The sequence below is a fragment of the Syngnathus floridae genome, chromosome 12 (assembly GCF_059516105.1).
Source record: "Syngnathus floridae isolate MCC-2025c chromosome 12, RoL_Sflo_1.0, whole genome shotgun sequence".
In the NCBI taxonomy this organism is placed as follows: domain Eukaryota; kingdom Metazoa; phylum Chordata; class Actinopteri; order Syngnathiformes; family Syngnathidae; genus Syngnathus; species Syngnathus floridae.
The window spans coordinates 3,391,040-3,404,122 of record NC_142424.1 but is presented as its reverse complement, the minus strand read 5'-3'; the positions used below and the strand labels follow the sequence as shown (position 1 = coordinate 3,404,122).

General features: G+C 41.5%; 1 protein-coding gene across 4 annotated transcripts in view; it reads left to right on the top strand.

The window, feature by feature from the left end:
* The window catches only part of mmp17a (matrix metallopeptidase 17a), a 55,378-nt gene extending 43,535 nt beyond the window's left edge, over positions 1–11,843 (top strand). For all 4 annotated transcript variants that reach the window (XM_088391541.1, XM_088391538.1, XM_088391539.1 and 1 more), the window contains 7 exons: positions 1,870–2,156; positions 5,810–5,986; positions 6,173–6,275; positions 7,219–7,301; positions 7,801–7,953; positions 8,079–8,336; positions 9,941–11,843. In XM_088391541.1, coding sequence (XP_088247667.1) covers positions 1,870–2,156; positions 5,810–5,986; positions 6,173–6,275; positions 7,219–7,301; positions 7,801–7,953; positions 8,079–8,336; positions 9,941–10,266 — 1,387 coding nt within the window. In that variant the 3' untranslated portion in view covers positions 10,267–11,843. The remainder of the gene's footprint in view (positions 1–1,869; positions 2,157–5,809; positions 5,987–6,172; positions 6,276–7,218; positions 7,302–7,800; positions 7,954–8,078; positions 8,337–9,940) is intronic.
* The last annotated feature ends 1,240 nt before the right edge of the window (positions 11,844–13,083 follow it).

The following is a 13,083-nucleotide window of genomic DNA, read 5'->3' as shown; positions in this document are numbered from 1 at the left end:
CTAAATTACACATCAGAGGTATTAGACTTTAGAATAGAATGGATGACAATACAATACAATGAGCCTTTTAAAATCAAGCAATTTTTATTTGTCTGTTTATTTCAACAGCAGCCAAATGGGCAGTAACTGCACAGAAAAGCGCCACATCAATCTTGTATACTGTTTATCCTGCTCAGGATTGCTGGGAGCTGGAACCTTTCCCAGTTGACTTTGGGCAAATCCCAGACGACACCCCGTCCTTGTCACCAGTCACTCACAGTGCACATACTGTGTATAGACAGACAAACATTCACATTTCCAAAATCACAGCGTGAAATGTCCTATATCTGTTCTGTGCAATTTGTATTTTGTCCCAAAAAATTAAATGAACACTGGCACAAATTTAATTGGAACAATCTCGTCGAGTGGAGCACGCAAAATCCATCGTAGACTTTCGAGATTAAAATATTATCAATAATTGAAAATATGAAATTTACAAACGAATGCCACCTCCGCGTCAGGGCCATCAAGTCAATCCAATTTCTGCAAGCTACCGCAGGGAAATAACACCTGGCTCATTTGCTATGCATCTCTAGTCGCGTAATGTAAACACAAGCATTTCCCAGGGACTCGCCACATCATCCCAAATGCAGGACAGCGGTACTCTGACCTTGGCCGACTTAACCGCCATGGCCCCCTCGTGCGCTCGCCACGCACAATTTGGATACACATATCTTTTTATTTACACTCGGAACGCAATCACCCGCTCTCGTTCGTCCAAATTAGCTTTAATAAGCAGGTGAATTGTCTGCCGAGGATAAGCAATTTGCAGCGACCTTGGAAAAGTGCGGAGCAGCAGTCAAGGGTGATTCTGGCTCGCGGTGTGAATAAATACACGGTGTGGGCACATCTGTGTATGGAAATCACAGCGAGAAAAGTTGTGAACATTTCAGCGGGGAATCTGATCATATTTGGAGGTGGCTTGAGTATGCATGCCAATGAGGCGCAGCTCATTTTTCAAGCCGCCCTCGTGATGATTAGTTGGAGTCGCTAATACTTTCACTTGTTGACACATTTGGTAATTGAACGTATAAATTAGTCCTACGCATCGGTGGGTGTGTTAAACACTGACGAGTTTGGAAAGATGTGAATTGATGTGGATGATGAAAAAGGGCAGCACTTTGAAAGCCTATTGGTTGTTTTTCGTCAGACGTGGTGGTTTTTAAAAGAAATGAAATTAGAGACACAAAATGGCGCCTGATTTTTTTTTCCACTGATTATTTATTCTACTATTTTCTGTCTATATTTAGTCTTGACAAAAATTACCCCCCCCAAAATGGAAGATCTTATTACTCAATGCACGAAGGCTAAATAGGACAGCTAGCCTGAGTGTTGCCGTGGAAACCGAGGAATCTATGCCAAAAGAATGGTTTCACTCTGTTGGGATGCAAAATGAGTCATTAAGAGACACCTTTCCCCAACCAGCGGCATTTGCCACCCTTGTTAAAGTTCCGGTCAGTTGTAACAAGGGTTATGGTAGCTTGTTAAGGCCCAAAGTGGCTAAAATAATACCTGAGCAATAATACAAAACAAAGCTAGACATACACAATAAAGTACTGTAAGGTATCCTTCGAGAAGCAATTTAAAAGAATTGTGAGTTCTTAATCCCGTCTGGCAGGTGTTTAGAAGTGTGACTTTGACAAAAGAAATGGTCTGGTCATCTTCACGAGCGATCTGAGATGAGGGACCGCCTGCTCAAACTCCTACGAGACGGACGAAAGGTCTGAGGTGGAGCTTGGGTGAAGATGCAATTAACACCGGTGGAGGTCAAAAGGATAAGAATCTATTTGATCCAGATATTATTCTCCCTGTCCCCTTCTCTTGTCTCAGAGTGAGGACGTTCCCCAAGGACTCGGCCTTACTCGGCCGGGACACCGTCCGAGCGCTCATGCATTACGCCCTGAAGGTCTGGAGTGACATCGCCCCGCTTAACTTCCACGAGGTGGCAGGAAGCGACGCCGATATTCAGATCGACTTCACCAAGGCAGACCACAACGACGGTTACCCTTTCGACGGGCCCGGAGGCACGGTGGCCCACGCTTTTTTTCCTGGAGAGAGATTTACAGCCGGGGATACGCACTTTGACGATGATGAGGCGTGGACCTTCAGATCACCAGGTAGGGGGCGCCATTTTTTTATTATATAATCTGAAAAGTAGCAGCACCACAATTTTTTATGTATAAAAAAATTATGAGGCACCATTTTGTAGTGTTCCACGGATCCATAGCGACTTCTCGCCAAAACTAGAACAAGCGTTATTATGGATTCTAGAATTCCCTTTCGGCCCTTTCATGTCCCAGTCTCTTTAGTTCATATTTATTTATCATTATAATGTGAATTTAAAATTTAAATAGGTTATGACTAAAATGGTGATTTTTTTTTTCCCCACCCTTAAGCTTTTTAAGGAGGTGTCAAATATTTCCTCCTAGTTCCTCCAAACAATCGTTTCATCGTAATCCAGCAATGTTTTTTTTCGATGTTTGTCATATTTTCATAAAAAAAATGTCTCTATTGAATGAAAAGTCTCATAGCTGTCAAAATTACAATTATGCTTTTTTTCTCGTATTCCGCCGAGTTTCTGTTGGCCCTCAGATATTTTGTGAAAATAGAGCTACAAAGATAGATGACACATTACACAATTTTATATTTTGCTTCAAGCCCCCTGTGGAGAGCTGAAGATGCAGCAAGTAGTAAAAGCATTAGCGACCCCCTTTTTTTTTTGTCTTTCTCTTTTTTTTCTTGCCAGTCTGCGAATATATTCCAATTAAATATTTACGAATTTAAAATGGTACAAAAAGTAAACGAACGGATGGATGATAAATCCCAAAGTGTAATTTTCACAAGGTTGTGTTCTTCACCTACATTTGATGGCTCAACATAACTTTCAAAGTCCCTTTGGTGACCTCATTAAAATCACTCAGTCATCACAAGAATGTCGCCAAATCAAACCTCATTATAAGTCGCCAAACATTTGAAGTCCAATGCTAAGTCTCTTAAAATATGTGTCCTTCATTTTATCCCATTTTTTTATTGGCCTGTATGATTTCAGCAAGTCCCACACACTGCTCTTGTTTGATCATCAAATCTGACTCAGACTTTTTCCCAGTAAAGGCGACTAATATGCAATTTCAAACATTATGCCCACCCCGAAAGAGATAAAAGTAGTCCGTGAAAGTGCTTGTCTGTCCTTGCGAACCCTCTCAAAGTTTCTGACTGTCTGTGACAAAGATTTCACAATCAAGATACTATCTGGTCACACTTTTCAATCATTTCGCAGCTCTCAATTTATTTCTTTGTATAACATTTGAGAGGATATTAGTTACACTGTTTATCTGTGGAGGGTGAAGAGTTTTGTCAATTAAAAATTCTCCCTCGTGCTTTTTAGCGAATGCAATGAAACTACATTCAGTCGATAAATGTGCTTTAATATAAAAAAATCAGTATATGCTGATTAAAATAATAAACCAGTCATTATTTGCTTTTCCAACCGTATTCACAAGCTGCGTTATTGACCATGTGACAAATGTCAAGCCTTTATCGATCTCATTATGTTCCGTAAATTCCTTAGCTAGTAGCTAGCTTATCTGTTTACCTTTATGTGTTTGCGGAAGGGCAGAATTATTATTCACAAACACCAAATGATACTGATAAGCACACATGGAGCAAGTTGAAACTGCTTAGTTGTGAGGATTATTCCCCAAAGTGTTAAATCAAGACAGTTGTTACAAATCACCGATCTTTTCTTTCCCGTTTATCCACCGATGCTATTGGGGCTGAGAGATTTAAATGACATAGCATCTTTCTTGCAAGCTAAGCATGTCTTTGTCAAACCAGGCCCTTGATACGTCTCGTAGATTTTGTTTACTTGTGCTAAAAGTGTTTTAGAGCCACTGGATTGTACAATAAAGCCGGACGATATAATAAAAAATAATACCAAGAGAATTATTCCCGGCAGCCATTTTGTTATGAAGGAAGTAGCAAGCCAACCGGGGCTAAATTCCATTTATTTTTTCAATCCCCAAAAAAATAGTTAATGGATTCGATTATATTAAGTGACAAAGCTCCATTTGAAGCTGCCAACTCACGTTACTGTGAAATGACTAAGTTCATAACACTTTCCTCTTCTATAATTTTGTTTGCCAGCAGCTGCGCTGTGTTCAGCTTTTGTGTTTTGTTTCATCTCGACAGTAGTTTGCAGTCTTTTGAGTTATTATGAGTTTGAAGCTGATGGAAGTGCCGCTGTGTTTCGATCTTGGTTGTTTGCGTTTCATTTTCTTGAATCAACACCATGCTGATGAATCACTCAGGTGTTTTTTTCTCGGATTCATTTTTATCTGCTACTTCAAATAGAATAAAAGTAATTCAAACTGTGCGCAGTGAAATCTTGAAATGTTGCTTCCACGGGGCTATTTGACCCTTTGTTTGGATTTTGCAACATAATTTCCCATAGGAAAGAATTATCATTTCCAGGGTAAATTAGAAATTGGCCATTTTTCTTGTCACTGTTTAACCAAAGATGAGCATTTGACAAAACGTCTTGATCAACAATGGCATCAAATCATTATTTTTAGACTTAATGGGATGGCTGAGTTTGTTTTCACAGAAGATAAAATAAAAATATATGCCTGTGAGTTCTTATTTGTTGCCCCACCATTTGTGTTCAAATAATGTTTACAACACCGATGCTATTCATTAACCCATGGATGGGGGTTCCCATAACTCGTTAGCATTCAGCTAACCAAATTGTCCAACTTCTGGGACATTCGCGGTTCAAATCCTTTCCCACACAGCTACTGGAGTCAGTCGCAAAAAAAAAATGTTGGAATGCCTCAATGATCCAAGAATCAAATCCCATCAAAGAGGTTAGCCATCGGCTAGTTGGTCTCCTTATTTCCATCCAGCCAGCGCAAGCTACACCACAATCACATTAAACGAGCCATCTGTGCTGCAGGCTATGTTTTATAGTATTCCGTACTAAACCCAAAGTTTACGCCTTGTGTTTATTGTGCATCGCTATAATTACTTTTCTCAATAACGTATCCGGCTTTCAAAAGCTTCATTAGCTTACTGCGATTATAATATGCTGTGTGATTCAGTGCCATTGTTTGACTCTTGACTGTAACTTTTGTTCCATGTAGCCCTCGTTGCTATTGTATTTCACTTCATCTGTACATTTCTTTTTTTTTTTAACCTCGGGAGGAATGGGAGCAAGATGACACGATTCTTATTTTGTGAAGTATTCTCTTCTCATGTCCTCCTGCCTTTGTTTACTCTTGTGGATGAAACTTGGCTTCTCGAATTTGGCATCTTTGGATGCCCTGGTGTTGTCTCAGGCATCGGTTCGGGTTACATATTTGTTTTTGGGTACTGGCAGCATAATAACATCCACAGAATGAACACGCTCACCTCTCTGCATATCTGAACCTGTAGGCTGAAGTATTGTGTTTAGTGCCATTTTGGAACATTATGGAATGCATGCAGCCATTTTTTTTTTATGTCTCTCTCCGCACTTTGCCTTTGATTGACAGCCCGAGGGCTAGGGCGGTATTACCATAGTTATCTCACTCCACCACATGGCCGACAGCACTCAAAGCGACCGAAGACGCCTCCCCATGCCTCTCAACCAATAGTCTTCATTTGTAAAAGGCCATATTCGTCACACCTGTAAAGCAGAAAATGGTCCTTACTAAATTAAGTGGATCATCATATACATATATATTAGTGGAACTTCGTTGCGTCACTGCACTCCTTTTGTTTGTGTGTTCTTCAGATTCTCACGGGATGGACCTGTTCGCAGTGGCCGTCCACGAATTCGGGCACGCCATCGGACTGGTCCACACCTCGGCCATGGAGTCCATCATGAGACCGTACTACCAGGGTCCGGTTGGAGACCCTCTGAAGTACGACTTACCTTATGAGGACAAAGTCCGCGTCTGGCAGCTCTACGGTACGACTATTTGTGAGAACAAGTCAGTTAGCTTTCCATTTAATAGTCATTTTATTCACAGAATGACGCTGAATTAGCTTCACTTGAAATTTCTATAAACGCTATTTTCGCTTTCTCCAGGTTTCTCAACGTGTTGTCCAATTAGTCTCGGGGAGTGCTAGAATCAATATCTTATGTTCTTTTCAGGTGTCAGAGATTCGGTTTCTCACACCACTCAACCCGGTAACCCCTCCCAGACAGCAGAACCTCCGGTCTTGCTGGACCTCCCGGAAAACAGATCGTCGGTTTTGTAAGTCGGAGCCGCCTCGCCTTTAATGCAACTTTTCTCCTTGTAGGTGTCAGAGACATGACCTTGAAATCCAAACAGGAAGTGACGGCTTAAAATAAATTCCCAAGCGACGGCACAAATCACAAATTGTTTATTTGATCTTGTCTGAAATATTATAAGCAGTGAAATGCGGCGATTGATGTATAAAAGGAACAAAATAATGACTGGAAGTGAGTCAGCGTCTAACCGTACTTTTGCAGATATAGTCAGTAAATAACAAGGCCAATGACCGCTGTTGGTATTCTTTTGAAAAGCGGCACAAGATGAATAGCAGCCTTTTCAGCACGCCATGCGTCACTCCCACAATTGCGTTTTGATATGCTAATTATTTGTTAAGTCCTGTTTGAGTTATAAACCTCGATTGGAGTGACGCATGTGTATAACAGCATAACTCCATTTTAATTAAAATCAAAAGAATGTGGAGGCCCCTAGGAATCAATCAGAGAAGAAAATCTCGTTTCCTCTCGATAATTAGCTTTTTTTCCCCCCTGAGGTAGGGAACCTGTCTCTTTCATTACCAAGGTCTCAATCTTTGACCACTAGACGGCAGTGTTGTGTCAAAAGCGGCCGTGAAAGGACTTATGTGTTTGTTTATATTAGGAGAGCTGGCTCCCTCTCACAGTGGCAGCCCTGTGGGTCTAACGAATTCATCATTGGCAGGCCAAACACGTCACTACTTGAAATCACTTATTATCCCAGTGGATAAATGCACTTGGGGGGGGGGGGGCGAGCTTGTCAGTGTGAGAGCAGCTCAGCCGGCGTTTAGCCTTTCTAATTGAACCAGACATCCACTCGCACACATCTCACTTTTTTTTTTTATTTTGAATCAAATTGCCGCTTCTATTTATTATCCCCCCCTCTCTCTTTTCTTTGGACACTTCCTTCATTTTTTTTTGTCACACAGGCTGGTACGAGATTTCCCAGACAGATGCGCCGGCCACTTTGATGCCGTTGCCCAAATCCGAGGGGAGGCCTTCTTTTTCAAAGGTACTTAAACCTCAAAGGAGCGTGTGTGTACAAGACAAGCAGACCGATGGGCCCGACGGATCACGGAGAAAGAGGCAAAAAAAAAAAAGAGGTGAAAGGAGATAAATTGAAAGGAAGAGACACGGTTGTGGGCGCAGAGTGGGCGATCGGGCAATCAATAGGAAGCCAAGTGATGTGTTGCTCCCAGCACGCGTTGAATTTAATGCTCTGAACAAAATACTCCAACAGGCACAAGGCTGGCTTTAGACGTATTATCTCTTTAATGCCTAATGTGCTTTTGCTTGCTCATTAGCTGCTGTGACTAAAAAAAAAAAAAAAAAAAAAGGTTTAATAAGGTCATACTGCATTTATTAAAAACATGAGATATTGAAAGGAAAGCCTCTTGTTCATCAAAAAATAGCTAATTTAAAAAAAGAATATGGGTAAAATAAGGATAGCAAGTTTAAAAAAAATATCCAATTTGAAGTTCCAAGCTAATACTGACTTAATTTTATGTCAGGAAAATACTTTTGGCGTCTAACACGAGAGAAGAACCTGGTGTCTCTGCGGCCGGCTCAGATCCATCGTTTCTGGAGAGGCCTTCCGCCAAGCGTCGACAGCGTGGACGCTGTTTACGAGAGGCCCGGAGATCACAAAATCATCTTCTTTAAAGGTACGGCGCTCAAAGGTTGAGGGGATCACCAGCCAATCACAGGGCGGCTTTTATAATGACAATTTAGAAACTTCAGTTGAACACAAATTCAAAAATATTTTTTAATGGGTATCCATCTTGTCTAGGTCTCAAGTACTGGGTATTTAAAGACAATATTGTGGAGGAGGGCTACCCGCGTCCAATCAGCGACTTCGGTCTACCTATGGAAGGCGTTGACGCCGCCTTTGTGTGGCTCCATAACGAGAAGACCTACTTCTTCAAGGACAGCCGCTACTGGCGCTACGACGACCATCTGAGACGGATGGATCTGGGTTACCCCAAAGATAGCACGCTGTGGAAAGGGCTGCCCCCGCATCTGGATGACGCCATGAGGTGGTCCGACGGTGAGGGTCAATTCTTGTAGCATCAGTGGCGAATACAAAGTTCACAGACGTCTTGAAGTTAGTTGTAGCATTTAGCCAGTCGACAACCTTTGCGTTCTGTTTACCGGATTGATTCCTCTGATGAGATTAACCTTTAATAAGGCATTTGTGGCTCTTCAGACCTGGCACGAGAAGAAGTAATTAGCAGGAGGTGCTCTCGGGCTCTTTTGATTATTTTGGACGAGCTCGCCAGTGAAGTAAAGTTCAACTCGGGTGTTCATCGGAGCACGCTGTGTCGAAATATTTGCCAGTTTGCTGATGTTTTTGAAAATGAGAGCGAGCCAGACGAAAATTAAAAAGGATTAGACACCTGCAGGATAAGCGACGATTGTAGGAAAATGGCGGCTTAGTGTGACTTAGCATGATTGTGGATGTGTTTATGAATTGTATAATATGTTGTCTGCCTTCTTGTCATTTCTGGTTCATTGATGAGGGACACCAGATGGAAATGAGCTCAACCTGCATATATTTTCCTAATTAAGGTCATTTGCACCTCGTCCCTGCCAAATAACCTGGAAAAAAAAATCTATTTAGAACACTGCCTGTTCAATTAGATTTTATCATGGTTGCTATTTGACCCAGAATCGAATGAATTCACTTTTAATTATTTCCTATGATGAAATTTTGCTATGATAATCTCACCTTTGACACGCCTGGATTTCCGCAATCACTGATATTATGAAAGAAAGCACGTTGCGCATTGTTTGTCAAATGTTATTTATATATTGACAAACGTTTTGAGAACGATTGATTCCGCCCTGCTAGATAGATGAACACAAATAAATTATCTGGAGTAAATAGATCATTTTCAGAGCAATTGAGTTCAACTGGATCATTTCCAACACTGGTTGGGAATCACCGACTCAGAGTGTATCAATGTAAACATACATTCATTTACACTTGGCGAAGGGAATTTGAAGCCAATGGAGTTGTTAATCTGCCTTCAGGTTGATTCATGAGCGCGGGGTAAAGCGATAACTAAAGCAGTGAGGAGCTACTAATATGGAGGTAGAGGGAGCATCGTCATGACAGCGTGTGCATTAATTACAAAACGCTCGTGCCTCCACTTACTCCTTGAATTACTTCCACGATCAGGCTTGTAATGCAAAACGCTTGAAATTAGTGGAAAGGCCGTTAATTTGTGTGCACCTTCTGGTGTGGGATCCTTCTGGCCACTAGGCGGCACCACGATGACTCTTACAACTGCTCAGTAAGCCGTAGTAATTATTTTCAGAGAGGATAAAGAATATATGCCTGTGAAGTTCTGTTATAATTTGCCCGAGTTGCAATTAAGGGTTTTAATAATGTGACATTGATGCTATTTGATAGCCCACCATTGTTTGTTAGCATTAAGATAGCTGCATTGTTTGTTAGCATTAAGCTAGCTATTTCTACATTACTGCATTTCAATGGTGTTTATTTTGGAGATGGAACTTTGTTTAAAAACATTGAGAACCGCTTCGTTCAAGCCATTTATTATTTACTTGCACCTTTTCTGCATCATATGCCCGAAGGCTATTTCTGAGAAATTTCACTAAATCTGGCGTTGCTTCTCCCCGGTGCAGGTTCGTCGTACTTTTTCAAAGGGAAGGAGTACTGGCGGGTGCCGAACAGCGACATGGAGGTGGAGGCCGACTACCCGCGCCTCATCGCCAAGGACTGGCTGCTGTGCACCGACATGCAGTCGGACTCGCCAGGCGCCGAAGCCAAGAGCACCGAGAGCCGGGTCAACGCGCACCCTCACCCGGACCACGCCGAGAACGGCTACGAGGTGTGCTCCTGCACCTCGGACGGCGCCTCGCCTTCGGGGGCCCTTCCCTCCCCGTCCCCCTTGTGGCTCCTGATGCCCCTCTGGACGCTCACGCTAGCCCTCCGACCTCTACCACTATGATGCCAAAACACAGGAAGTACTTAAGACTCACTGGTGGACATCCAGTTTACATTCAACACGGGACATTGTCTTTATGAGTACTAAAGGCTGTACTTTTTATTCTTGTTTCACTCTTATTTATTTCTCAAGCCATGAGAGAAACATTTCTCTAAAAGCCTTGCAGTATACATTGTGCATACTGTACAGTTAGCATACAGGTGGACTTCAATACGTTCTTAAAGGTAGTTGATGCTTTAAAAATAAGATGACACGAGCAGCTGCGTAAAGATGTGAAGTTACATGAAATATAGCAAGGAGGGACATTTAGAATGTAGACACACAAAGTAAAGGAACAGTTTGACCTTTATCAAAAGACAATTACTAAATCCAATTAATGAAAGACTGTGGGGCGGAAGACAGGAAATTATATTTGACTTTTGGCTTTGAAGTGCCCCACCAGTTTCATTTAAGATCACTAATTAAGGTATTATTCCCCTCTAGGTACAATCAATTTCTACAAAGCCTCCAAAATTTCAAATGTTATTCAAATGTTCCTAATAGATTAACATTGGAAAATAATACATCCACTTATGTTCAAAAATAGACCGCTTGTGCCTATCACAGATTTCTATTAATTATGAAAAGTGTTAACGATGATCTATTCAAATTAAACGTTGATCGTAATATCAATACTAATGCGCATAATTCATTTATATAGTCATAGGTTGTATTTTTTAAGTAGACATAAGCTCTCCTCGTTACAAGGAAATTAAAATGCTCCTGACATAAAAAGAAATCAAGTTCTCAGTTGCCCATATAAGGTCAGGAAAAGCTCTAGATGCCCATATAAGGACGTAATAATTTTTAATTTTCCCTATAAGTACATTGAACAGCCTCCACGTGCCTATATAAGGATATGAAAGTCTTTTCCGGTCTCCGGTTGACCATATATGGACATTCTTACCTAATTAATGAATTTCAGGAAGGTTTTGCCACATCCCCAAATGTTCCCAGTGTATTTCCAGACCACATTGTGGTGATGGCGACATATTGGGTTTTGGCAGAAGACATTTAGTTTTATCCCATGTGACAGGAGAAGCTTCCAGAAAGCTGTGGCATTCAAGAATATTCTCGCTGACGGAGCCCTGACATGGATGTGACAGCTGAAAACGAACCCCGGTATTTATGTAGCGGTGAGATTGTTAGCTTTACAGGTGTCACCGGGTGGACGAACGAGCGACTTCTTTCTTCATTTTGTCTTCGTTCCTCTCGCTTGTTAGCGCGCAGAACTTTTTGTTCATGGATCGCTTTCAGTCACAGACAAAAACAAACCAGAAGCTCTGTTGTATTTTTTTTTTCTTGTGGTAATGGATGCTTCCGGTTTGTAAAGCTTTCGTCCCTTCATCGCTGAACTCTTTTTGAGACAACAAGCTTGGATTTTTTTTCCTCCTCATCTAACAATGGGCTGCAATTTGAAAGCTAGAAACAAGTATATTTGAAGCGTTCCTTAGTGGAGTGTATATTTCAAAATGTGTTTTATAATGTAAGGTATTTTTGTAAGAAAATAAATCTCACACTGTTTGGAGGATTATTGCTGAGACGGTTTGTTTCAGATTGCGAGGAATTTTTTGGAGAGGAAAACAAAAAAGATTCAGCAGCCTGGTGGATCTGCGAGTGGACTGTCTGCGCTACTGTAGGTGTGGAACTGATTTGAAATGCATATGTCTTCTTTGATTTGAATGATCAGGTATATATTTCGTGTCCATATACAGTAATTATCACCCTTTATTCCCAGCGTTACCCTCAGTTAGAGGCTCCTACCCAGCTGCAAAGGAGCTATCGAGTTTCTTTCCGCGACTTCTCACTTTAATTATCCGGCATTGACCTTATCGGCGAGGATGCTAGGCTCGAGCACGGCAATACGAAAAGGCGGGTAGAACTATTATGCTGATCAAGACCTGAAAGTTCATTTCGACACTGAGACAGTTTTGCAAGAAGCGGTGACCTTCACGGTAGCGAGGAGGAAGTCGCGCTGTCTCTATGTGAGAGGAGAATACTGGATACCATTCAGCCTCAACAATCAAATTCATCAAGAAGGATGAAAGAGCAAAGAGATGTTAGCAATGTGAAGAGTTGATGAACTGCACTCCAAGTTAATTCTTTTTCTGAATAATTATAATACATGCAAGAGATGATGTAATGGAGTGGTGTTGACAACCCTGCCAAATTTTAATCATTAAAAATATAATCATCAAACATAGAAAACTAACACTTGAATTTTAAAAAATCACTCACGGACGCTGTTGGCCCCATTCAACTTTCAATTGAATTCAGAAATAGAATCGCAAAAATGAGAGTTTCTATGAAGGAGTTTGAAGGTGGATTAGATTTAAAAAAAAAAGATCATGTCATTGAATGAGTGTACTCGAGTTTCCCCGCTAGGCTTCAATCTGAAAAGGCCAGTGGTATCACGATGATAGCGTCTCCGACTGCGAGCACCCGAGGCCCTTTTGCACCACCTGCCACGAGCAGATATTCGAATCGGAGCAGCAAACAATCAATCATCGTGAGAGAAGCGCAAAACGACTAAAATATTTAAAACGGCTGAAAACTCCGGCGGAGTAAATAATGTCTGCGATACGGAGAGACGGTGCACTCTGAGCCGAGCACGCCAACCTTCTGACATTGTGAAACACAATCCGCCGTTTCTCTATGCATCACGTACCACGATGGGAATGTCAGCAACTTCCATACGGGTGTTGCTAGCTGATGTTACTATCTGATGTTCTGTCAGCTGAGGTAACAGAGCTTGTTGATGTCAGGTTAGGTTAGCTGATA